The sequence below is a fragment of the Aptenodytes forsteri genome, unplaced genomic scaffold (genome assembly GCF_000699145.1).
Source record: "Aptenodytes forsteri isolate BGI_AS27 unplaced genomic scaffold, ASM69914v1 Scaffold93, whole genome shotgun sequence".
NCBI lineage: Eukaryota > Metazoa > Chordata > Aves > Sphenisciformes > Spheniscidae > Aptenodytes > Aptenodytes forsteri.
The window spans coordinates 174,266-198,723 of NW_008794665.1; the positions used below are offsets into that span (position 1 = coordinate 174,266).

The window sequence follows — 24,458 nt, forward strand, 5'->3', positions numbered from 1 at the left end:
GCCGGGGAGCGAGGGACACCCGCCCCGGCCCCGGCCCGCCCCACCGGCATGGCAGACACAGGTTAACCAAAAGAGGTTTATGATGTCCAGATGGTCCTGGACCTGCAAGAAATGACACAAGCTGAGGGCAAATTACCGCAGGATACCTTTTAACAAAAACACCTTGTGTTAACTAACACAAGGTCTTTTGTATCCCTTTTAGTAACTATAACCCACGCCCCCCCCTTCTTCCTAAATGTCACCCAGGGTGCAATGTAGTCATCCCCAACCTTCCTCCCCACGGCCGCGGCGGCGCTGGGTCCTCTCCGGGCTGGGCGGGATGCCCACGGGCAGGGCACTCGGCATGCACCTGGCCCACCTGAAGCTCTACGATACCATCGCCGGGCTACTCCCCCTCTGCAAGCTGCACCGAGCCGCGCTGCTGCACACACGCCTTCACCATGTGTAGGTGTCCACAGGGGCTGACACAACCGAGCGTTTGAACTTACCATCCCTTTGCATTGCAGCAGATGCTACAGGGGTTCAGAGGGTTTGTGCAGTAGTTGGCCAACCGATTCGGACACATAGTGAAGAGGAGCATATGAGAACTCTTCCCTTAACATTTGAAATGAAGAGAGAAGTTCGGCTTCTGCAACACTTATTTTTACTGATGTTCCCAGTGGGCTACCCTCAAGCACTCCTGCTCCTACATCTGTGGTTGCTGACCAAATACTGCTCTGAAACAACGAATCACACCATTTTATTTGGTGGAAATTCAGGGCTGGGAAGAGCGGTAACAAAAGAACCCCACACAATGGGTGTGCCACTTTCCAGGACATAGCAGCCTTGGAAAATGAACAGTACAAAATCCTTAAGGTCTTGCACTGAAATGTTTAATGGCTGCTGAAGGAGCATACCCAAAGTTTTATTTTTTTACCTTTGCACCTCCTCTGCCCAGAACGCCTAAGGAATCACCTTCAACTTCCCCCGACATTGGACAGAAACACTTCTGCTGCTGCCCTACCTGTGAACGACGTTACCACACCACACTTTATGCGACGGCAAAGGGGACAATCTCAAACTGATAAAGGGGCATAAGAGAATGGATCCTTTCAACATTTTAGGTGGTAAAAGCCTACTGGCTAATTCTGGCACAGCCAGACATGCCAATCTTCAAAAATTCAAGTCAATATTAAAAGCACTGTCACCTTCAACCCCAGCGAGGACTGGCACTGGTTTGGGAGAAAGCTGTGGCAAGAGCTTAGTACCTGTATGTTTAAGACTTCTATACAGATGTAGGTCCTGTGAATTAGGCATGAGCCACCACAGCTTTCTGGAGAAGCAGCAGCCACTCACAGGTTAGCAGAATGATATCAGACATTTCACAGGGATGCCTAACAGATCCTGACCTTTCTCAGCAGGAGGCAGGGGCGTTTTCTATCTTAAAAACAAGAGCAGCAGGCAGCTGCAGCCTCAGAAAGCGGTGGCATGGAGTAGAGACGCAGAGGTCAATCGAGAAGTGGCTCCGCTTCAGTATGCTGACTGTTTAATATTTGCTCCTGTCAGCAGGCTGACTGGAAGAAGTGCACTAGTAATGCTTCTGCCCATTGCCTCAGCACAAGCCCGTTCTGCTGCGCCACAGTCATGCCAGGCACAGCACAGGGCCCCTTTTTAGGAAAGTCAGCAATGCTGATAAAGCACTCTGCCATCACGGATCTGGGCTGCTCTTATCTGTGGCAATTAAATGAGTATCTTGATGACTTCCTGTTAAATTAAATGCACCATATGTGCTCTTAAGCAACTAAAACCATGAGAAAGATTTTACTCTGATACATAAAACTGCTTCAGTATAAAACAAAAGCACTTTGTATGTTTCACAATTTGACAATAAATCAAATTGCCTCTTCCTGTCCAGTCTTTTTTTATACACACGCAATTATTCTTAGTTTATTACACTTCTATAAACTGAGTGCTACCATCAGGATGCCAATAAAAAAAAAAAAAAATTTCTACATTTAACTAAGGACCCATCTACATGGCGAAGGAGTCAGGTTTCTCCAGAGCAGCTTGCTGAATAAACAGAAGTAGAATAACCCAAATAGCTGCTGTACTCTGAATTTATACCCTAGCTATTTTGTCATAACTTCCATGGGACTTGCCCATATCAATGAGTTTTAAAAGTACTAAGATTCTCGACAAAGAATTCACTAACAAAAAGAGATGCTGTAATAACGAGAAAGATTAATTTATGAATTAGCATCAGTGAAGGTTAGTTCATGGCATCGTGCTAAAATCAACCAGATGCCTTGGGAGAACATTAAAGTTGCCAAGGGCTCCCTGGGCCATCAGCACCTTCAGATCCACCTTCTGTTTCTGTTCTCTTCTTTTGGAGTCCCCTCAATGGGTTATCAGTCTTCTCCTCTCCTTCCTCGTCTGACTCTAACATTGCCAAAACCATCAGGACTAAGAAGAGGTACCCTAGCTCACGTTTCCCTGCACACCCACTGGCATGCAACTTCCAACACCCATTAAAAGAAAGGAGATCACAGATGAAAAAATGCAGCTGGTGGACTTTTGCTAGCACTGCTGGTTTCCCAAGGTTTTAATTATTTCTGGAGCAGCTGCAGATACTGCAATAAAAGATTTTAACATGGAGAAATGTCAAAGAGAATGAAATTTTTAAAAAAAGTACTTTGGGGCACAGTGGCCAACCGTTGGCAAGAGCAGCAGTACCTGCTACTCAAACAGTGGGAAATGGCCCAACGGTGCATGCCACCTTCCTTCAGCTCGCATCATCTCAATGAGCCCTTTGAATCTGCTCACTCTGCTAAATGAGCACATAACTCCTTAATTCTTCACCTCCTCTGTTCATGGGTATGGACCGCAAGTGATGTATTTGCGGCACGAAGTAGGCAGACAAAAGCTGCCAGAAAACTGCAGTCTTATCTCCAAACAATTCCACTTCCTTCTCACAGATGTTTACATTAAAGCCAACTTGCTACTTGACAGAGGCAGGAATTCCCTACCCTCCCCCTGCCCTCTTACACCCTTTTAACTTGCATAATTCAAGCTTATCATGTATAAAACCTGGGATTATACAACATTTTGTTTTGGATTTGTTTGTACTTGTTGAATTTGTTCTCCCATGTTAAACACGGAAAACAAAACCTCTCTGCAAGTTTCATACAATTCTTGCATTCCTATTGCTCAGAAAGGCCAAACTCATCTGTCGGCAGCAACAATGCACCGTGGTGGCTATTTATGGTACCACCAAACATACATACAGAGGATGGGGAAAAAACCCCTCTCTCAGGACAGGCACAGCATCCTCTCCACTGACTGTACGTATCGTGAATACATATGTATATGACTTAGTGTATCGTGAATACTTCAGGAAAATAGACGGCAACTAACAATAAAAATTATAAAGCCCTCTAAAATACCAACACATATCACCACACTTCAGCACCTACGCCAAGGCAACACCTGGGTTCAAACTATTTGATTTGCAAATTTCTTCCTGAGATTCAAAAAAGGAAAAAAGACACTGGCTGGAACTAAATATGAATAATCACTTTTCTCCACCACCATTGACGATTAAAGAATGAACACAGGTTTGGAAAGGAAGTCTCCTGTCAATCATCATTACAGAAGTGCTTTCTCCTCTTTCTTTCCTTTTCATACTTAGCTGCACACCAAGTAATTTTCTCAGCGTATAAAGCAACAAGAGAAGAGGATCTGTGAACAGCACCAGAGAATACAAGATGTAAGTGATCTAGATAATGGATTTTATGAGGATGTGGCTGTGTCTGCCTCCTGAAAAGCAGTTATCCCTTGCCTCACTGCACTGTCATACGCAAATTAGATACTATTTTTTAAAAAAAAAAAAGAAAAGATCTTGCCTGGTCTGATAAAATCTGAGGGTTTTTAAGACGCTGGAGTTTTGCTCAATACCATCAATGTATTCCCACAGTGTTTACTAAATTACGCAATAATTTCCCCCTGGCAGAAACATGAAATGCAAAGCAAAGATATCATCAGACTGAAAAGTAAAGGATGTACTTTTCAAAATACCACCAATACAAAATTTAAAATGTCATTATTTATGTACACATACATGCATTTTTCTCTTTAGAGTATCTGTGCACATAAACATCTGCAATTACAAGTGACAAACACCGTGGAAAATCTCCCCCAGGCCAGAAGATTTATGTGCACACATGAAATAAGCAAGTCACATGTAAATAGAAACCATATTTGGAAACTGTAGCCCTTCATGTCCAAACAAAGCAGACAGACGATTAAATAGGCCCTGTCCAAAAGAGCACAAATGGGAAGAAAGAGCAACTAATATGTCAGAAACGTAATTTAGTAAAAGGGGAATCCTCAGAAAGGGGGTAAGGACTAACAGTGACTTTCCAAGGCTGCTACTCAGCCCTGTATCACTTAATGCTTTTATCAATGATCTGAAAGGAAATGTCAAATAATACTGGTGGTTCTTTTTGTATGTATGTTGTGTGCGAGCAAGCATTAGAAATTTCTGTACAGCCATGTAAGAGTCAAATCTGGGAACTATGTGCAAGATGATGGGTCCTACTGGGAGATACAACGTCACGCCAGATCAGCACTTCTATACAGGCTCTGAGTGACTGTGCAGTTAAAGGAATTAACGTCATCCTCGGAGGCATCAACATAGATATTGTGTGGAAAAGGTGTATTATGTCTGTATTTCCTACTGGGCTGGTTGCTACAGAAGACACTGATCAGTTCAGGAATTCCCATTCTCAAGCAAGTTGTGAAAAACTGAAGAGTGCTCAGACAACCCATGAAGGGAACGCAAGAACTAAACCCCATACGTTTAGTGCTTTTCAAAGAAAACAGCCTATGCATGCAGGAAACGTTAACATTTGACCTAGTACTCACAAGCTGAACAAGATCCAATGGCTGGGAGTCAAAGATAGACAAATTATGACTAGAAATGAGACGTTTTTAAATGGTGATGATAACTAACTACTGACACAATTCATCAAAGACGATGGTGAATTTTTAACGTTCTTACAACTTACAGTTGCCTCTGTCCAGGAACGCCAAGCCTTAGACAAACTGCCCAGATGTAATTTGCAGAATTCTGTTACTCATTTTCTTAACTAATACTCCTCTTGTCCAGAAGAGAAGCGGGTTGCTCTCAGTTGACTTCATTTTACCCCTTTTATTTTTTGCACTGGCACAGAAATACAAGTTTTGTTGGCATATCCATGGGGAATATACTGGTTTTTTGCACTGTAGCTCTTCTGTTCCTTCCTGCAACTTGGAAATCAAATTACCTTTTAAACAAAGCTAGTTAAAATCTATTAAGGAGGAAACATATTCCAGTATTGTTCCTTAAACTTGCTGGGACAGGAGAAAGGTAAACATCAAGCTGAAAACTTCTCAGAGCTTCATGTTCTCAGAGTTCCTGATGTCAGCCAACAGATAACATGCAAGCACATTTCCCATTGAGAGGGACACCCCAAGCTCCCAGGAGACCTGGATTAGCTGCTGTGGCTGCTCTTCATTAGGCAGCAGTGTCCTTTGCAACCACTGCCACACCCGCCTGTCAGCCGCTTTAACTTGTTCCAAAGGACTCTCGCCCCATGGGATAGCCCAGAAATTTTTTCTTGGCCTCCCTCCTAGGGAAGGGGGAGGATTGGGAGTAGGTTCCTAAAGGGTTTTCTGGGAAAGCATCAAGTAATGAATGGTTGTGCCAGCTAATCTGCTGTGGGAACCGGGTAAAGCATGCTGTGCAACAGGTCACTAGGTTCTTCATTTGCACCAGTTAGTTCAAGTGCCCGAGCATGCGAGAGCTAGCAAACAAGCAGGAGTCCGGTCGCATACAAGTTATTTCCAAAGCAGGCTTTTTCCAAAGCTCTGCTAATCTAATGAAATTCTTAAATATTAATGTCTAATGAAATTTCTCCCACTCCTCTAAACTGTTAGTTTTATAAAACAGTCTGCACAAAGACCCTTTAAAAATTCAGCTATTTCAGACCAATGAAAATGTTTGCCATAGAAAACACTGAAGAAAAAGCATTCATTTGTCAGCAAAAAGATTCCAAAAATTTTTAAATGAGCCCTTGGTACTCCCTGCATTATTTACATTCCCTACCAAAAATGTCACTGGTTTCACACTTTCCCACCTTCCAAAAACATCCTTCCAATCCTCTACAAAATTACTATCCTTTGAACTCCATGCCTCTGCACCCACCATGTTTCCTGCTTTCTAAAGCATCTTAAAGTGAAATGCTTGTAGTTCACCCTTAGCCTTACGAAAATAACAACCATATCAGAAGGGGCTGAGCAAAGTGGAGGAGCAGGCCACACCATTCACGTTTGGTGCACGCAGCTTTTTACTCCACTGAAAGATAAACTGCTGTCTGTATTGGCAAGGGATGCAGTCTGGCAGTTATCCTCCAGAAAAACCCTCTAGAAATAGCTCCTCTTCTTCAGCTAATGACGTGACTGAAAGGAGTCCTTCCTTTGCACAAATGCCCCAGCGGCCGGCCCGGCTCCCGGGAGAGGTGGTGGGAAAACATGACTTGGCGGGAGAGACCGACTCTGGCTGGGAGGCACTAAGAGAAGAGCGAGCTGGGCGAGAATAATTCCATCTCTCTGCCTAGAGCTGGAAGATGCATCTGCCACGGAAGCAAGGGAGATCCTGGCTAAAAGACAACTCTGACCAGATCTATTAAAACCTGACTGTATTTGACCGGAGCACAGCCCTCTCAGGCCAGTCCCAGGGCTTTTTCCTGCAGCCAGCTGTGCGTACATCAAGAAACACAAATTATTGTTTATGCGCAGCCAGATACAACGATGCTGGGCTCAATCAGCGCAGCTCACTGCTGTGCCCCTCATTTGCAACATCAGCTTTGAGCCTAACCACTCTGTACGTGTCCAGGCTGTGCAAACACGCTCCTATCCTGCTGCAGGCCAGTCTGAGCAATGTTAGGACTGGCACAAGGGGATACTGAAGGGAAACAAAAGTTCAGCATAAGCCTATGTTTAGTAATCAGGAACATTCAGAACAACAAGAGAAAGGTCTGTAAGCTTGCAAATTCCCAACCCACCTTCACAGTCCTGGGAAAAATCCAAGTTTTTCTACTCAAGGGGCATAAATCTTATTTTCTGTGATGCTCAGTAGCCCTCTCAGAATGGTAGTCACTTGATTTTTTTTGCAATTTGACACTTTCTGGAGTGTCAGCGTGGTTTTTTTTGAAGGAAACATCTATAAATTCTATAAAACATAATGCACTGTTAGCAGTGCTCCCAAGAGACTAATCGTTTCATGGTGGTCAGGTGGTTCCTAACCATAATGCAGGACAATAAAAATGTTATTTTATTAGATATTAATCCCTCCCTATATGACACAAACTTTCTGAATGCAGAGAGCTTGGAGAATGTGAAAGGGCCTGAGGAATTGGTGGTGGAATCTCGTTTCCAGGAGTCCTGTCCAAGCCTTAATGACTGGAAGTCATTAACGTCCAACTGGCCTTTGGTAATTTCTTTGCAATTACCTAGTGGCCTCTCTTTGCAGTCACCCCTAGTGCAAATACACTTCTTGCAGCAGGTGCAGAATGAAAAGGAAAGCTTTGGTACAGAAAGGGAACTATCTTCACACTTCCTAACTGCAACCCTTTCAGGCCAGGAGGAAGGCATTGAGCCAATGTGAGAAAGTGCAACTTGTAGATAAGCAGTCAGCAGCTTGGGATCACATTCCTCACAACAGATAAAACGAGAGGAAATCTCTCATGGCCATTGACCATGAAAGAGGAGGATTTTACAACACTGAAACAGCTCAGAGACAAACAGATGCAAGCAAAGTGACAAGAGCAGTGAGTGACAACCCTGCCCTGCCACCCCCAACCTTTCCGTATTAGACAGCCAGCTGACCACTTTGATTAACAATATACATGTGTGTCATGGGAAGTCACAGCTGAACTCCATCAGCCTACACTGCAACATGCCGAACACAACGTCCAAATGCACAGTTCTTTCAGCTGAACCGGGAAATTGCAGCAGCAAGCAAGCCCGGCTGAGAACTCGGTGACCTCTGCCTGCTGATCTTCCTGCGGACTGCCTGCAGGACGTGGGCCCAGGTTCCCTCTGGGAAGCCGCACAGGAAGGAGTACCTCACAGCTTCAGGCGGTAGAAAACTGCTTGCTCTGCAAAGCTACTGGAAACAAGGCACGCTATGCTGAACCTCCTCAGCTGAACAATGCACCAGGCACTTCAGGAGACAGGCTAAGGAAGCTACAGGAGAGGGAACTACTCACTTACTGCAGTAAAAATAACTCAAGTCACAGTGCAGAGGCTCTGACTCTTCCCTAGTTGCTAGTAAGACAGGTTAGCGATGGGTGCCTTGGTTTTTGTAAACACAAATATTAAAAGCACGAAGATTTCCAAGTTTGGCTTAAATTCCTTATTATCCACTGCGTGTTCTCCTGTAAGAGGTCACCAATCCTTTTGTTTGAAAATTAATTCAAAATTGTCACAGATGTTTGCACCTTATTTCCTACAGCAAAAACTATTATCTGACCCAGCTGGTATCAGAAAGCCACCAGCCTCATGAGATGAAGGGACTTTCTCCTCACAGCAAAAGCAGATACAAAAAAAATGAACAAGATGACAAAATACAGAATCCTTCTAGCTGAGAGGGCAACGCCTGAGATACAGAAAGGGAGTCAGTTTTTTTCAGCTTTGTTACTCAATTGCTGTGAACTTACTGTAGTCCCTTTCTGGTTTCTAAGGCTGCTGGATGCTGTCCCAGGAAACAGGAAAAGCTAATATACTTGGCTCAGGGTCTGAAAGAAGAACTTTTGTTTCCATATGCACATTATGGCATTGAAGTGCTGCTTTCTACATCTAACAGTCATCAGATCTTTGTTTCATTTATGATTCTTGTTGCTTCCAAGATGAACCTCCACTTCTGTGGCACAGGTCAGGGCATCAGATTCAAAATGTTCTCCACTCCACAAGCCACAATTTGTCACCAGGTAAATCTTGCATAGGGAGGCAAAGATAAGATGGCTAGAGGTAAATAGGAAGGTTAGAATAGTGTACTGGACAAAGTCTAATCTAAAGGAGTAACCTGTGCAGGGTGGAAGACAGAGGGCAAATGCTTGGAAAAGTAAACTGAAATCCACCCAGGTGACTTGCATGGAAAAAAGAATCTACATAATTACATGTTTCTTGGCTATAGACAGGGGAGAAGAACCCAGGAAGAGCTGAGAGCGCACCCTGACTTGCCATTCACAGTCACCTACCTTGGAGAGACACATAAATCACATGTCTTTGTGGCTGTGTTTTTAGAAAACTGAATACTGTTCTTAACAACTCATTATGTAAGGCAGTTCCTACTGCCAGCATCTCACAATGCAAGAAAGAAGGGAATTGATTGCATAGGAGGGTGGAGACAAATGTACTCTCAAAGTTAAATGAGTCAGCTTGGAAAAACTAACTCAACACAACCTAAAGACAGACAGTGACAAACAGCAACAATACCTTACGTAAAAAGTCCTCTCTGAGGGCTCAGAGCAGGGCCCACCAGAGGCTGCTGCCGAACGATGCGGAAGGCAACTGCCCTCACCACCTCCCCACCGGTCCCCAAAGGACCTTTGCTCCTTTCCTGAGCACTTTTCTCGAAGAATCCATGGCTGTCGGAGGGCAGCCCTGCCGGCTGCCTGGCTGCAATCCCTTATGTAAACCTGGCAGCAAGGCTCCTGAGTGATAAGGCAAATTATTACTTTGGATAGGGACTGAATGTACCAGCATGACAGACTTCAAAAACAAAAAACCCCCAAACCTAAACAAAAATAGTCAGCTAAGCAAACACCACCAGCCCCCCTGTTTGATTTGTTCTGGCACCCAAGTTCTTATCACATGCCAGAGAATAATGGTAAGTTTTGGCTTGCCTTAGTTTTAAACCGCAGCTGCTAAAAGGAAAGCCAACAAATAGGGAAAGTGTTTATAGTAAGCACAAACTTCTCAGTGTACAAATACATGTGTTTTCATACCTCAACAATTAACAGCGAGAACATACAGTGTCATTAAGAGGGTGCAGCAGGGTACATTAACCCACCCCTTATTTTAGGGAGGCTACTACAGCACATGATCCCTTTATTTGCAGGACATAGGCCAGATGTAAGGATCTTTGTGAACAAAAGGTTGATATAAACAAACCTTCTCTTCGAGAACAAGCACATGTTAGAAAGCCAGCACGGGGTATCTGTACTGGCAAATCTCATTGCAGCTGTGACTGCAGCCACAAACAGGAATTTATTATCTTTGGCACACAAAGACATGTCTAGAAAGTACTGGAGAAGGCGGCTTGCTTACTGAACGACTGCCGTGGTTGCTCTAACCTTTGGCTCTCAGGAACTGCACAATGTTTTTCACAAAGTTTGGCTGCCATACACGCACGCATTCCCCAGCACCTGACCACTACTAGCAAGGAAGGGTACCCCGTCGCACTCCTTTGATCAATATTTCCACCTAGGGAACATGCACAGAGCCTAACAACACTGCAAACAGCAGGGTCGCCTCCCACTGAGGGATCCTCCTTCAGAACAATACCAGGACTGCAAAGAGATGGAGCTCCAGCAAGTGCTAGAACAGCCATATACAACAGCAAAGCCTATTTCAGCACTCTTTCCCAGGCAAAAGATCCAGGGTCGTGACAAGAAAAGTCTGCAGACAGCATGCACCTCTGAGCCAGCATCAGGAAAGACATTTCTGCTCACCATCAACAATCCCCTGCCTCATATTTTGACTGCAGGGAGCATTTTCCCTCCTGCCTGAAGGCTTGTATATGAAGTTTCTTTGCTTGTGTATGAAGTTTAGCATGAAAGGCTAAGAGCAGTGCTTGCAAGAGGCCCTCCTACCTTTGTATCCACTTAAATCTTAATATATCCTGCCCCTGAAGTAAAATCCATTCGAATCTGTTATTTGAAGCACTTGAGTTTTAGCACCTCTAGGCACATCCAGAATCACTCCAGTTCCTACTGCAGTTATGTATGCCCTTTCTGAACCAGAGCTTTGAGCAGACTTTTTCCTTCTAGACAGTAGAAAGAAAGAGGGACCCAAACAGGGACTCTGAGCTTCACAGAGCTGCAAGCCCACCCTAGCCCCCTCTCACTGAGGGTCTGGTAAGGCCCCAGGGAGCCCCATTCCCTCCTGCCTACACCCTAGTCCCAAAGCTGCTGCCTCCCCCAGCTCCTGAGGTCTGCAGTATGGGTCTTGTGGCTTTCAACCAGGTAAAGATAAAGTGTGTGTGTGGTTCCCAGGGTCCGGACGTTTGGCTGCCCTACTCTGAAGCTCTTCACGGGAGCTCTTGCAAAAATGAGATAAGCCTCACAGAAATATGTAACAGGCTACATATTGCCTGCAGACTTTCATCATTCTTTCAGAGGACCAGTCTCTCCTCTCCTGCCCCTTCCTTTCTTTCTTTCTCCACTGTTTTGGGATTTACTCAAAGACTGCATTACAGGTATATGTTTTTCTGCTACTGCATAATTAGCAGTTTGCCCTTGGCACACAGCTATAATGAGGCAATTTTCTTCAAGAGAACACATGCATTATGTGCTAGTGAGGATTATGGGTACCTGTAGTTAATCCACCTATTTTGGTCAGAAAAAAGAACATATCAACTTTACAAGTACCATTTTCTTAAGATAACAGTTGTGAACAGAAGGTGATACAGATTTTATGTTCTGCAATATGTTTTGACTGCAACTGATATTTCACATATTTCAAATGACAGTAGGACCTTCAAAAAATTCCTGTGATGAGGAATATCATACCTGTAAGAAGGCATAACATGTCTTTCAATATTTAAAAAACCGGTAAGCCATTCTAGAAGAGACAGTCAAAACTGTAGCTGCTACTTAATATGCGGATCTTTGTTTTAAGTCAACTGTATAAAGACACATACTGAGAGGTGTTTTAAATAGTATCAAAAATTATTAATCAACCAGAAGTCTCTCATTTTCTCCCTGAAGACCTCTGCTCTAAAGTCAAATGAAACTGATTGAAAATTTATCGAAGATTACAGTGCTTGCTGGGGGGGGCTTACAGGTGTAGTGTGTGTCGTTATTTCTTCACTGTTACACTTGTGAGCCTGCTAAAGGTGGAGTTCTGCAGCTACCGTTCTGTGTAGCCCTTCATCCTCTTCTAATCCACCCATATCATGGTATCTGAGCATGGAAAGGGAACAAACCACAGGAGTTTTCATGAAACAGAAAATAATTATCATTGCCAAGAACAACCTTTATTCTTTTCTAACAAAGATCATATGATAGCTGAGCAGATACAGTCATTTCACTAAAATGTATCTGATAATTGCATGTAATTAATGATACCATTTATTTAAGAACTGTTAGTACCTTGTGACACAAAACCACCCAACAAGAATAGCATCGTGTTTGCAAAGCACTTTATAGTCTAGGTCAGATGCCACAGTCTTTCTGCTGAAAAAGGTGAAAACTCCTAACGTAGCCTTGCACTGAGATAATACCAGGTAATACCTCACTGTAGGCTTAGATTACACAAGAGTGACACAAGACTGCCAAAAGCATGTTTAAAACCACTCCTGATATATCAGATACTACATTAATGCCAGGGAATAGGGGTTTTTGACTGTTGCACAGATAGCTGTCCCCCAGGTGCGTTAGGTCTGCTAGAGACCTCTCTCCCCTCTTCCTCTTAGGGGTGGTCCAGGGCCTGCTCTCCATCCCGTCCTGCCCAACAACCTGCCATCCTGGAGCTGGGTAGAAAACAGCAAGCGCTACCTGCTCCTCCTTCAGCAGCAGCAGTAGATCACTGACAGAAAAGTACTGGAAGCTAACAGCAGTGCAGATACTCAACCCAATTAGGTAAATACGTACAGAAGTGTGATACAGGACAGAAAACTAGGGCATTCTTGAACAAAATGGGATTACAAGAGAATTAATTTCTACAGCTTATTAATTTCCCAGATAAAATTAGAGATACAGACATCTTTCATCTCAAGGCCTGAGCATGGAGGCTTCTGCTTAATTACAAACACACCTCATTTGGTGCTTAATGTCCTGTGCCAGTATTGGCCCAACTGTCCCATACTTCAACAGTACTCTTCTAAGGAATTACACATTGATGGGAAAGTATGAATTCCTACATCAAATAATTACATCTTTTGGGGAATGTTCTCCTAAAAGAATCACAATTTTTTGGGGCACCTCATGAAGTATGTCAGTCACACATACCTTCCCAGACACAATACTCAGCAGCCCTTTGTTTCAACTCTCGAGCACTTGATTTCCCTTTATACATCGCAACATGTAGTGGAGTACAGCCAGGGGCACGCTCTCTGCCAAGCTCCAGCATACCAGTGCAAGAGGCCGTAACTTCTCACCCAGCCCCACCTGCTTGGCCCCGTCTAGCTGTATTGCCTTCTCAGTTTTGCCAGCTGACCTGCTTCGGTAATTGCTTCCTAACTCATCTCAGTCAGAAGGAGCTGGATTAATGAAGACGTGTAAACAAACCTGATGTCTTCTGGCTGCAGGAGTTCTGGGCGCAGGCTTGGGGACAGTAAACCGCACAGCTGACACAGCTCGAAGTTAAAGAGCATGTGTGCCTGCAAGGGCTAGAAACCGGATTTGACATCTACGCTTCACCACCATCATTATGATTCAAAATCTGGTGTTAGTGCATAATTTCCTAACTCGTCCCACCGTTATTATGAATCAAAATCTGTTGCTAGTGCATAATTTGCTAACTCGTCTCATAAGCTGAGTGCTGTCTGTCTGTCTGCACTAGTGCTGAGAATAGCACCCGTCTCCTGCTTACACAGTGAAGTCACTCGGTTACGTGTCTGGCAGCACTGCCTCTGCTTTGTGTTCTGCGTTGGTATGCAGAGACACTGCGGTGTCGTGTTTCATGACATGTAAATAGCACTATTTCCCACATTAGGCCAACCCCGTATTTCAGTAGCATACAGCAATTTCCCACAGTAACCTGAATCCTTCATGTGCTGCACTAGACACAAGAAGAAAGGGAATGACAGACTCAATTCAATATCCTGAGAACAATGAAAAGATACTGGTTCAGTCTGATGTTCAGGGAAGGACTTTACAAGAAACCGAATTGCCCATTACCTGTTCACCTCATTGACAAAGTGCCAGCAATCAAAACTCAAGATACTCTTTTAGACAGATACTCTTATAGCTGCTCTAGACAGATAGACTCTTATAGATACTCTATAGATACTCTTTTATTCTTTGTCTTGTCTGAACAACGCTAGTACTATCATCATTCCTGCCAGAAAGATAAAACCCCTCAAAAGCCCCTTCCTTTTTGGATTGAGAATGGGAATAAAGTCAGCCATCTGTTAAGACTTAAACTGGGCAGATCAAATATGCTTAATTACTCAGAGGAGAAACCTTACATTTTGGTTGCATGTTGTGCTCAGTGTAATTTCTAGTGCCCGATCTTAGATCAGTCCTGTCCATCTGCACTCCTTCACCAAGCAGGCCACCTTCATATGCTTGAAAATTTATATTGGAAAGGCAAACTAAAGCACACAGCTGGCTTTGTAAGGAACCTGTTGGAATGTGTGGCTTCCACAGGGATACGCACATTAATTTGCCTTACCCCCCAGCATACTGACTTTGTAAGCATCAATGGAAAAAAAAGTGTTCCAAGCGCTCAGAGCTGGAGGTGCAGGTACAGAACAAAGAAAGAAACAAAGACAAAAAAGGAGCACTAACCTGGAGAAAAATGCATCACTGTTAACGAAGGCGATTTCATCTGTTAAATCCATCTCCTTCCAACATGAACTGTCTGTTAATCGGAGGCCGACCTGAGGTGTTCCATCTGACAGGCCTGGTTGTGGCACTAGGCATGTTTGGCTGGATCCTTCCATTGTGGACTTTGTCATCTACAGAAGCAAAGAGAGAGAAAAATGAAGCGTGAAAGGAAGAGAGGGCAGAGCAGCCTTTTCAGATAATCTGTACCAGAAAGACATTCCATACCAGTGTACAAACAGCAAAGAATATGACAAGGTGCAAAATAAAAATATAAAATACATATAAATCAAATGTTCTGCTTGATAAAGACTATTTAAACAAAAATAAAGGTGTGTCTATTGAAAGAACAGGGGCAAGAGTGAAATTAAAAAAAGGAAGGTAAGTAAAATAAAGTTATTTTCTGTATCACAGAAGACAGACTAAAAAACTTCCCATTGAATTTGCTTCTTGACACAACTGGAGAAACAGATGGTAAAAGCAATTACACACCTCTTCTCAACCCCCCTCCCACCCTTTTTAATGGCAATTGATGTCAGCATGTGCCCTGGAAGGAAATTTCTCAGGCCGTGAACGTTCTGGATTGGTGTTCTTTGCCGAGGCAGCCAGGACACAAAGTTGGAAGCTGGGCTCCCTAAATGCAAGACAAAGTTTCCAAGCATCACTGAGCGCATCTACAGGAAGGCCAGGGCTCTTGCTCTGACCCTTCAGCAGAAGCATACAGAACGTAAGAAGAGACAGTGCTGTGTCAGACAGGCGTCCAGTATCAGCAGCAGATAAAGGATGCTTAGGGGAGAAGGAGAGCAAGTTCGGAGGTCTGCCCCTCATGCACTGCCCCAGCTTTTGGCAGTCTGTGGTTTCGGGCTTTTTTTGACTTGGAGGTTGCACTTGGTTCACTGTGTGTAACAGCAAACATTGAACCTAACCTTTGTGATTACGTCTAGTTTTCTCTTGTGTTCACTTCTATCTTTAGCCTTTGCAAGATCCTATGGCTGGGAGTTTCACAACATTGTTACACATTGATTAAAATTAAAAAAAACCCACCTTCTATTTTAGATATGGTGACAGATAATCTTTCCCTTGTTTTTGAATTATGAGACTTTGCAAATAATTGTTCCTTACCCACCTTCCCCATACCATTCTTGACTTTAAACTACTCCAGTAGTAGTCTCTAATCGGACAGAAAAATCCCAGTTTATACAGTCTCTCATTTTACAGAAGTCATTCTGATGCATTTGATCCTTTTTGCCGCTTTTCCCTACACCTTTTCACCTTCTACTAAGTCCTTTTCGAAATGTAGCCAGAACTGCAGGCAGCATTGTATGTGTAGGCAGATTTAGTGGTGGCTTCTTATCAAAATCCAACTTTTTATTTGCTTTCGTGATTGCTTACTGAGCTGACAGCTTTGTGATGTTTCTGCAGTATCAGATCTCTTTTCTGAAAACAATAGCTAATTTGGAGCTCATCAGTATACACATTTATATAATTTGTGTTTTTTTGTGGACATTAGTTAGCATTTTGTGACAGAAATTCAACTAACCATTTTTTCACCTAATACAGAGTAAATTAGGAGCCTTCTGTAAGTCCCCGTAGCCAGCTTTTAGTTTTTCCTACCTTGAATAATTTTCTATTATCAGCGCATTCAGTCTCTTTCTGGGTCATTATTGAAGCAGTGGAATAGCACACATTCCAACAAAGATCCTTGAGAGACTTCACAGGAAACCTCTCTCCACTGATAAACCAAGCATATATTTTTATTGCTTTCTAATTATTAATCCATAAAAAGTCTTTCCTTCTAGTCACAAGACATCTTTGCTTCTTTAAAAACCTTTGATAATGCTATCAAAACCTTTTGAAAATTCAAGTGCACTACATTGACTATACCTATCCACATGCTCACTATCTGCTCTGTGACAATTTTTTCTCTAAGGAAGTAATTCTGGTGCCTCCTAATGACTCTAATTATCCATTTGTTTATTAATTCTGCTGCCTGCTATAGTTTCTACAAATCTGCTGGACAGTAAGTCAGACTTTCTGGATCACTCCTGAACCCTTTTCATACCTGGCTTACCCTAAGATTTTTTGTAAAATTCTTGGTTTTACCTCTGTTTCATAATGCTTTGTTTCGCTCACAGTTGTTTTCTAATACTTTGTGTGTGTTGTAAAGTTTCATGGGACAGAAAGCTGCTTCTTACTGAGCTCTGAAGAGAATGAACTGAAAAATAATACGTATATCGGAGACAAAGGGAAACCAGAGAGATACGTTGAGAGAGCTTCCCAGTTTCAGCCTCTGGACCACATGCCCTCTGCGAGATCCACCTTTGGACCACCGCTGGCTTCCAGCAAAAGTTAGCCCATCGCCTGTAGCTGTCACTGACTGCTGACACCACGGGAACTGGGCACACAGCATGTGGACACCAGGCCTTGGCTCTCAGCTGCTACAAAATGGCAGTGGTGCTGTGATTTAAAAGGGGAAGACCATGTCTGCGGGGGAGGACGGGAAGCAGGGAGCTACACATTGGGAGCATTACAGGAGGGAATCACAATGGGAGGCAGCAGGGCCTGGGATCTGGAGGCACCAGCTCACTGAATTCTGCTGGAATGGCTGTTAAGCCTTTCTTCCCCACTGAAAACTTGCAGTCACTCGTTTAGCTTTTCTGCAGCTGGAGGTGACCGTTGTCTGTTGTGCCTGCACAGGGACATCTCTCACCGTGGCCTTTTGGTGCTACTTCACCACCACCTGCTAGAGCTGATGCCATGCACACCAGAAAAGCCAGAGTAACAAGAAATGGTGACTATACATATGCACAAACCTCTAAACTAAAACAGTTCCTACACTGTCCTATTAGTACTTTACAGAAGCGTATGTGGGTGTAAGCAAAACAGGTAACTTCTATGTCGTACCACATACGCCAGCAGTCATCGAAGCCTGGAAAACAGCAGGAAGCCAGCCTTTCCACCCCTACCATACCGTGTGCATCCTGATTTTAAGAACGCAATTAACAAAGCTAAATAATTTTGCTACCAGGTACTGCATTTGTAGAATCTGCCTTACCCAACAAGAAGCACTAGGAAACAGGCAACATCTGTCAAACAGCATGTATCAGATTCCCTCTGTGCAAAATGTTCATGAACTTTACACTGATTTACAGAAGCTCCTTATACCGGATAATTCCATAAACCCCCTATTTATTATTCTGGTGCTTTAAAAAGGAAAAAAAAAGTTTTGGTACAGTCTCCAATTTTTCTCATTTTCAGGCAGTAAAAGATCACTTGGATGCAGGCACTGCCAACAAAAGGCATGCCAATCACATACAAGCTCTGCAGGAAAATTCTGTTTGAAAGATCAGATTCAAATTTAGGATTACCATTGCATTTTAGGGCACTTCGAAATCATTAAGAAGTGTTCTCCATCTTCTGTTCCAGATGACCTATAAGCTAGTATTTTGATAGCTTTGGAAAACAGTATCATAGCATTGTAGTTGTTTCTTTAGCAATATAGTCTACAAGTAATGGCAACTTGTATCTGAATTAAACTCGCATTTACTTTCTTCCTGTGCGAAACTGCTTTCAGTTGCATCAGTATAAAAAGACACATAGGAAAAGTATGCCTTGAACTCACATGTATTAAAAGTTAATAACTTTTTCATTTAAGTAATGTCTTTAATCCTTATTAACAATAGGAAGGAACAATGTTCACTATCTCATTCTACAGTTTTCAGTGACCCTGTGAAAAAGCCACCTGCACAACTATCGTAACAGCAGCACTTCACTGGGGTGCCACTGAGATGAAAACATGCCTGTGGGTAGACAGAGACTTCTGTAATTTGAATTCCTCACAAAGCAGATTAAAGAACTACGGACAGAGGCATCTTAAATGCTTTTTGGGTGGTGGAGGTCTCAAGAGAAAATTTTTTAGCAGATTTCTTTGTTCATGGACATGCATATGTTTCATGTGATGAAGTCTGAGAGAACAATACCTTACAAAGTGAGGACAATACCTTGCAAAACAGCAATGCTATAGGTTATTCATTACCAAGACAATACTGGGAAGACAAGCATATTTAGTTGTTAAATGATAGAAAAGAGAAGAAAAAAAGGAGATGAACACTTTATAAAGGATATTCTAATTTTCTCCAATGCACCCCTTTTTGTGATCAGCCTAATGTGCAACCTTACCCTCTGAGGGATGTGGAGGATAGCCAGTGAAACCCCTGGGAGGGCTGTTACAAAGGCACACAAGAAATCTGCAAGAAGTTCAAGCATTGGTTTAAAAGGAAACTAAAAAAAGCCCCTACGGAAACTTGTTGCATGTTGTAACACATTTCTACAGGCTGTACCTTGTTACACTCTGTACCAAGTACTGTAGGAGGTTTGTAGTTACCTGTGCAGCACACCTTCATTTGCATTTTGCCTCCAGAGTAGGCAATCCACCCAATGACAAAGAAAGATCTAAGTGAGGTTTATAAAGCTCGTAAGTGGAACAATCCCCCCCATTCCCCAGGTAAGGACTACCCTTAACTACAAGGCAGTTGTTTTCAGCTCATAATGTTCTTAAAAAATATTAACAAACAGAAAAGAAAGCCACTGCCTATTCATTAAAATACCATCTTGTACAGCAGCTGTTTTGCTTCTCTCAAGAAGACTTTTGGAAACAGTATCACGCTTTGTGTTTTAGCTCACAGCCCTTCACATTTGGCTTATGCCGCTTTTAGTTTTTTTTTCCCTTCAGATTTAACAACAATCATCAAGCAAATGTTAACCTGACTTCATTGCTTATCTGTTTGATCACTGTTATGAAGTCTAGTTGGAGGCAAGTAACTACCCTTAATGATCTGGATAATGGGGCAAAGTGTACCATCAGCAAGTTTGCGAATGACACAAAACTGGGAGGAGTGGCTGACATGCCAGAGGGTCGTGCTGCCATCCAGAGGGACCTTGACAGACTGGAGAAACGGGCTGACAAGAACCTCATGCAGTTCAGCAAGGGGAAGTGCAAACTCCTGCACCTGGGGAGGAACAACCAGTACATGCTGGGGGCTACCCAGCTGGAAAGCAACTTGGCAGAGAAGAACCTGGGAATCCTGGTGGACACCAAATTGACCATGAGCCAGCAATGTGCCCTTGCCACAAAGAAGGCCAACGGTGTCCTGTGCTGCATTAGGAGTGTTGCCAGCAGGTCAAGCGAGGTGACCCTTCCCCTCTACTCAGCACTGATGAGGCCACACCTGGAGTGCTGGGACCAGTTCTAGGCACCCCAATGTTGTACAAGAGAGACATGGACATACTGGAGAGAGTCCAGTGAAGGGCCATGAAGATGATGAAAGGACTGGTGCATCTCTCCTCTCAGGAAAGGCTGAGAGAGCTGGGACTGTTCGGCCTGGAGAAGAGAAGGCTCAGGAGGGATCTTACCAAAGTGTACAAATACCTGAAGGGAGGGTGTAAAGAAAATGGAGCCAGGCTCTTTGCAGTGGTGCCCAGTGACAGGACAGGAGGCAATGTGCACAAACTGAAACACAGGAGGTTCCCTCTGAACATCAGGAAACACTTTTTCACTGTGAGCACTGGCACAGGCTGCCCAGGGAGGTTTTGGAGTCTCCATCCATGGAGATATTCAAAAGACGTCTGGATGTGGTCCTGTGCAACTGGCTCTAGGTGATCCTGCTTGAGCAGGGGGGTTGGACAAGATGACCCTCAGAGGTCCCTTCAACTTCAACCACTCTGTGATTTTGTAATTTCCCCTTTGACATCCTCATCTATCCAGCAAATGGACTGAACATATGAATTGCTGCGTACTGAGATGCCTAATGTGGTGTGGCATGTGTCAAAGGAGCATTTTGTCCCAGGCGAAATCTAACCAGTATGGTCTGCCAAAGAGAAATCTATAAATCTTTGTAATACATGTATGTATAAATGAATAAAAAGCTTCACTTTGGAAGACGACACTAATAAATCCAAGGACAACCCCAAAGAATAGGGATGTTTTGGTTGAAGAGCAAATAATATGACGTTTGTCTCCTAAAAGTTTTTTTTCTGGCGAAGCTTAACCTCAAACTGCATTTGACAAAGATCAGATTCAGCCTGAACCAGGTACGTTGTGGGCTGTTACATTATAGTTACAGGCTGTGGCTGCTGAAAGCATGGGCTATGCTGATGTCTGCTACCCTAATTTAAAATACATGTTCATTCTCAGCTAAATACAAGTAAAATAGTATCAGATGCCACTGACGATCAAAGAGACCATCCCAATAAAGGATAATCAAAACACCAAAGAGCAGACAACTACAAGGAATTACTGCACCACACATCCTGCATTTGGCTTTCAAGTTTCGCTGTATCACAAAGTTCAGATGCAAGGAACTGCATTTGCAGTTTTAATAAAGATTAGTCAGTTTTAATAAAGATTAGTCAGTTTTATGACCAGTATAAACATACATCATGATGGGTGTTGAAGAAAGTGCAAGAAAACCTTTCCCCTAGAGGCACAAGCTGACCAGTCAAGGTGGCATCATCCCACACATACCACTGCCAAGATTCTTCAAAAATGACTGGGTGCATCATAGAGATGTTTCATCTCCCTGTTAGGTGTCAGAAGTTCCTGGGTTCAAAGATCAAAGATAAATATGCCATATATTCTAAAGATCTGATGTGGTATGGTGACTCCCATCTTTGTTCTTGAAGAACAGGGACTGCTCCACACCAAGATGAGTCTGGAGAGCTCTGTGCATATGCATTGACATGGAGTAAAGATACAGATCCTTAGCACAGGTCATCCTGCTTTTCTGAGTACCTCACTCATCTTCTCAAGGAGGAAAAAGAAAAACTTCCAACATCCCAAGCTACGCATGAACACATAAATAATTAGGACAATTCATACCCATTTGAGTAAGTAATTATGAAGTCTAAATGCAGAACTTTTGGAATAAGCTAGCTGTGAGTTTATATTTAAATGTCATAATTGAAAGGATGATAAAGATGTTTCCATATGGTTATCATCAAAAAAACAGGAGGTATTTAAAACATATACAGCACATTCTTTTATTTAATAATGCATGAACATAGTACTCTTCCAGACAAGAGAGAAACCTCACTCAAAAACTTCCTTAATAAACAAATGGTACTCAACAGTTGTCCACCAAAACAAAGAGGTCCATATTACCTTTTGAAGGGCTTCATATTTTGTCAGCCTAGGGCTCTTTCAGCTTAGAAGTTATGTATATCAATACAAATATTCTACAGAATAGAAAAAGGCACGTTTCTTTGCAAAAACCTAGGCATGGTGGAGCGATGCAGGGAAATTTAGAATGTTGTTTTCTTTCTCACCCTAGTCTCAATTTGGCTAGCTGTCAGCACAAACCTTACATGTCAATCTATCCACTCATCAGCATTACCTCTGCTTCATGAATGACTGAGAAAGGGAGACCATTAGCCAGATGTACCTCTTGCCTGACAGCTAACCAACCTGCTTCAACCAGTTCTGTCCAGTCAAATAACCAGGGAATGAGCCACCTGCCAAAGTTACCCAGGCTTGGTATTTGGCCACTGATACCTCTTGAAACAAATATATTACGTTCACTCCATTTAAAACACCAACTATTTCAATGGGATGTCTACACAAAGCTGTAAGCTCTCTACCAAGGTTACTTAACGGTAATGACAATGACAGTGAATTATATCAGGCCTTGCTTGGAGATGCAGACTTTTGCTGGAGAGTTTAGGCCATCCTAAGTTGTCCCAGAGAATCAGGTGGGAATTCCTGCTGAGACAGCAGAGCCCTTCAAGTCATTCAGTCACTAGAACAAGTATTTATGCTGTACTTGTGTTGTTCTCCAAAGCTTCATAGTGCAGCCAGCTCTCACACAACACCAGCTTCACCACCATTTTATTGCAGTCAGAGACTTCTGGGATGAATCTGGATGGGATGACTCTCCTGCAGCTCTGAGGACCATGTATCTTCCAGGCCCAAAGGACTTTCAAAGGCAGGGATAATTCTGCAGTGAGATTTTTCAGTTACATTCCTCTCACACTTCTTATATTATTCTCTCACTTTCTATTCCTATGCTCCAAAGGAGGGCCTGATTCATTATGTTACTGGCCATGGCACAGAATTTCTGTGTGTGAGGAGCAAGTGCCAAAGTCATGGTTTGAATGCTATGTGTACTACACTAGCAGGAACAAAGATGTCAGAGAGGCTGTGGAACATCATCTAAACATACCTGAACTACGCTGGCATTTTTCTCCATAATAGTAGAGCTTAAGGCAAGGGAAGAGCTACAGATGTCATCTATCTGGACTTCTGTAAGGCCTCTGACATGGTCCCCCACAACATCCTTCTCTCTAAATTGGAGAGGTATGGATTTGATGGGTGGACTGTTCCGTGGAGAAGGAATTAGCTGGATGGTCGCATCCAGAGAGTAGTGGTCAACGGCTCAATGTCCAGATGGAGATCAGTGATGAGTGGTGTCCTGCGGGGGTCTATATTGGGACCGGTACTGTAAAGATCTTCATTACTGACATGGACAGTGGGATCGAGTGCACCCTCAGCAAGTTTGCAGATGACATCAAGCTGAGTGGTGTGGTCGACATGCCAGAGGGACGGGATGCCATCCAGAGGGACCTGGACAAGCTGGAGAAGTGGGCCTGGGTGAACCTCATGAGGTTCAACAAGGCCAAGTGCAAGGTCCTGCACCTGGGTCGGGGCAACCCCCGGTATCAATACAGGCTGGGGGATGAAGGGATTGAGAGCAGCCCTGCCGAGAAGGACTTGGGGGTACTGGTGGGTGAAAAGCTGGACATGAGCCAGCAATGTGCACTCGCAGCCCAGGCGGCCAATCGTATCCTGGGCTGCATCAAAAGAAGCGTGGCCAGCAGGTGGAGGGAGGTGATTCTGCCCCTCTACTCTGCTCTGCTGAGACCCCACCTGGAGTCCTGCGTCCAGCTCTGGAGCCCTCAGCATAAGAAAGACACAGACCTGTTGGAGCGGGTCCAGAAGAGGGCCACGAAAATGATCAGGGGGATGGAACACCTCTCCTATGAGGAAAGGCTGAGAGAGTTGGGGTTGTTCAGCCTGGAGAAGAGAAGGCTCCGGGGAGACCTTATTGCGTCCTTTCAATATTTAAAGGGGGCTTATACGAAAGATGAGGACAGACTTTTTAGTAGAGCCTGTTGTGATAGGACAAGGGGTAATCGTTTTAAACTAAAAGAAGGTAGATTCAGACTAGATATAAGGAAGAAATTTTTTACACTGAGGGTGGTGAAACACTGGCACAGGTTGCCCAGAGAGGTGGTGGATGCCCCATCCCTGGAAACATTCCAGGTCAGGTTGGACGGGGCTCTGAGCAACCTGATCTAGTTGAAGGTGTCCCTGCCCATGGCAGGGGGGTTGGACTGGATGACCTTTAGAGGTCCCTTCCAACCCAAACCATTCTATGATTCTAAGTACTTAAGCCTGGACTGAACTTAAAGCAAGAGAACAGTCATCTTTCGTAAGACTGCTCTAAGTGCTAAAAATGGGCTTGTGCTCAAATACTTGCTGAAGCGTAGATTCAGTTCAGAAAGTAGTAAAATGTAAAAAAGTAATTAAAAAACACCTTGACTCGTCACTTCACCTATCACCTACAATATTGATTTTAAAACCACGTAGGCATATTACAGCTGAGAAGTTCT

At 43.5% G+C, this 24,458-nt stretch overlaps 1 protein-coding gene across 1 annotated transcript in view; it reads right to left on the minus strand.

The window, feature by feature from the left end:
• FAM13A (family with sequence similarity 13 member A) overlaps nt 1-24,458 on the minus strand; it is a 133,830-nt gene that overhangs the window by 66,839 nt on the left and 42,533 nt on the right. The window contains exon 5 of the mRNA XM_009273530.1: nt 14,757-14,926. Within this exon, the coding sequence (XP_009271805.1) occupies nt 14,757-14,926 (170 nt within the window). The remainder of the gene's footprint in view (nt 1-14,756; nt 14,927-24,458) is intronic.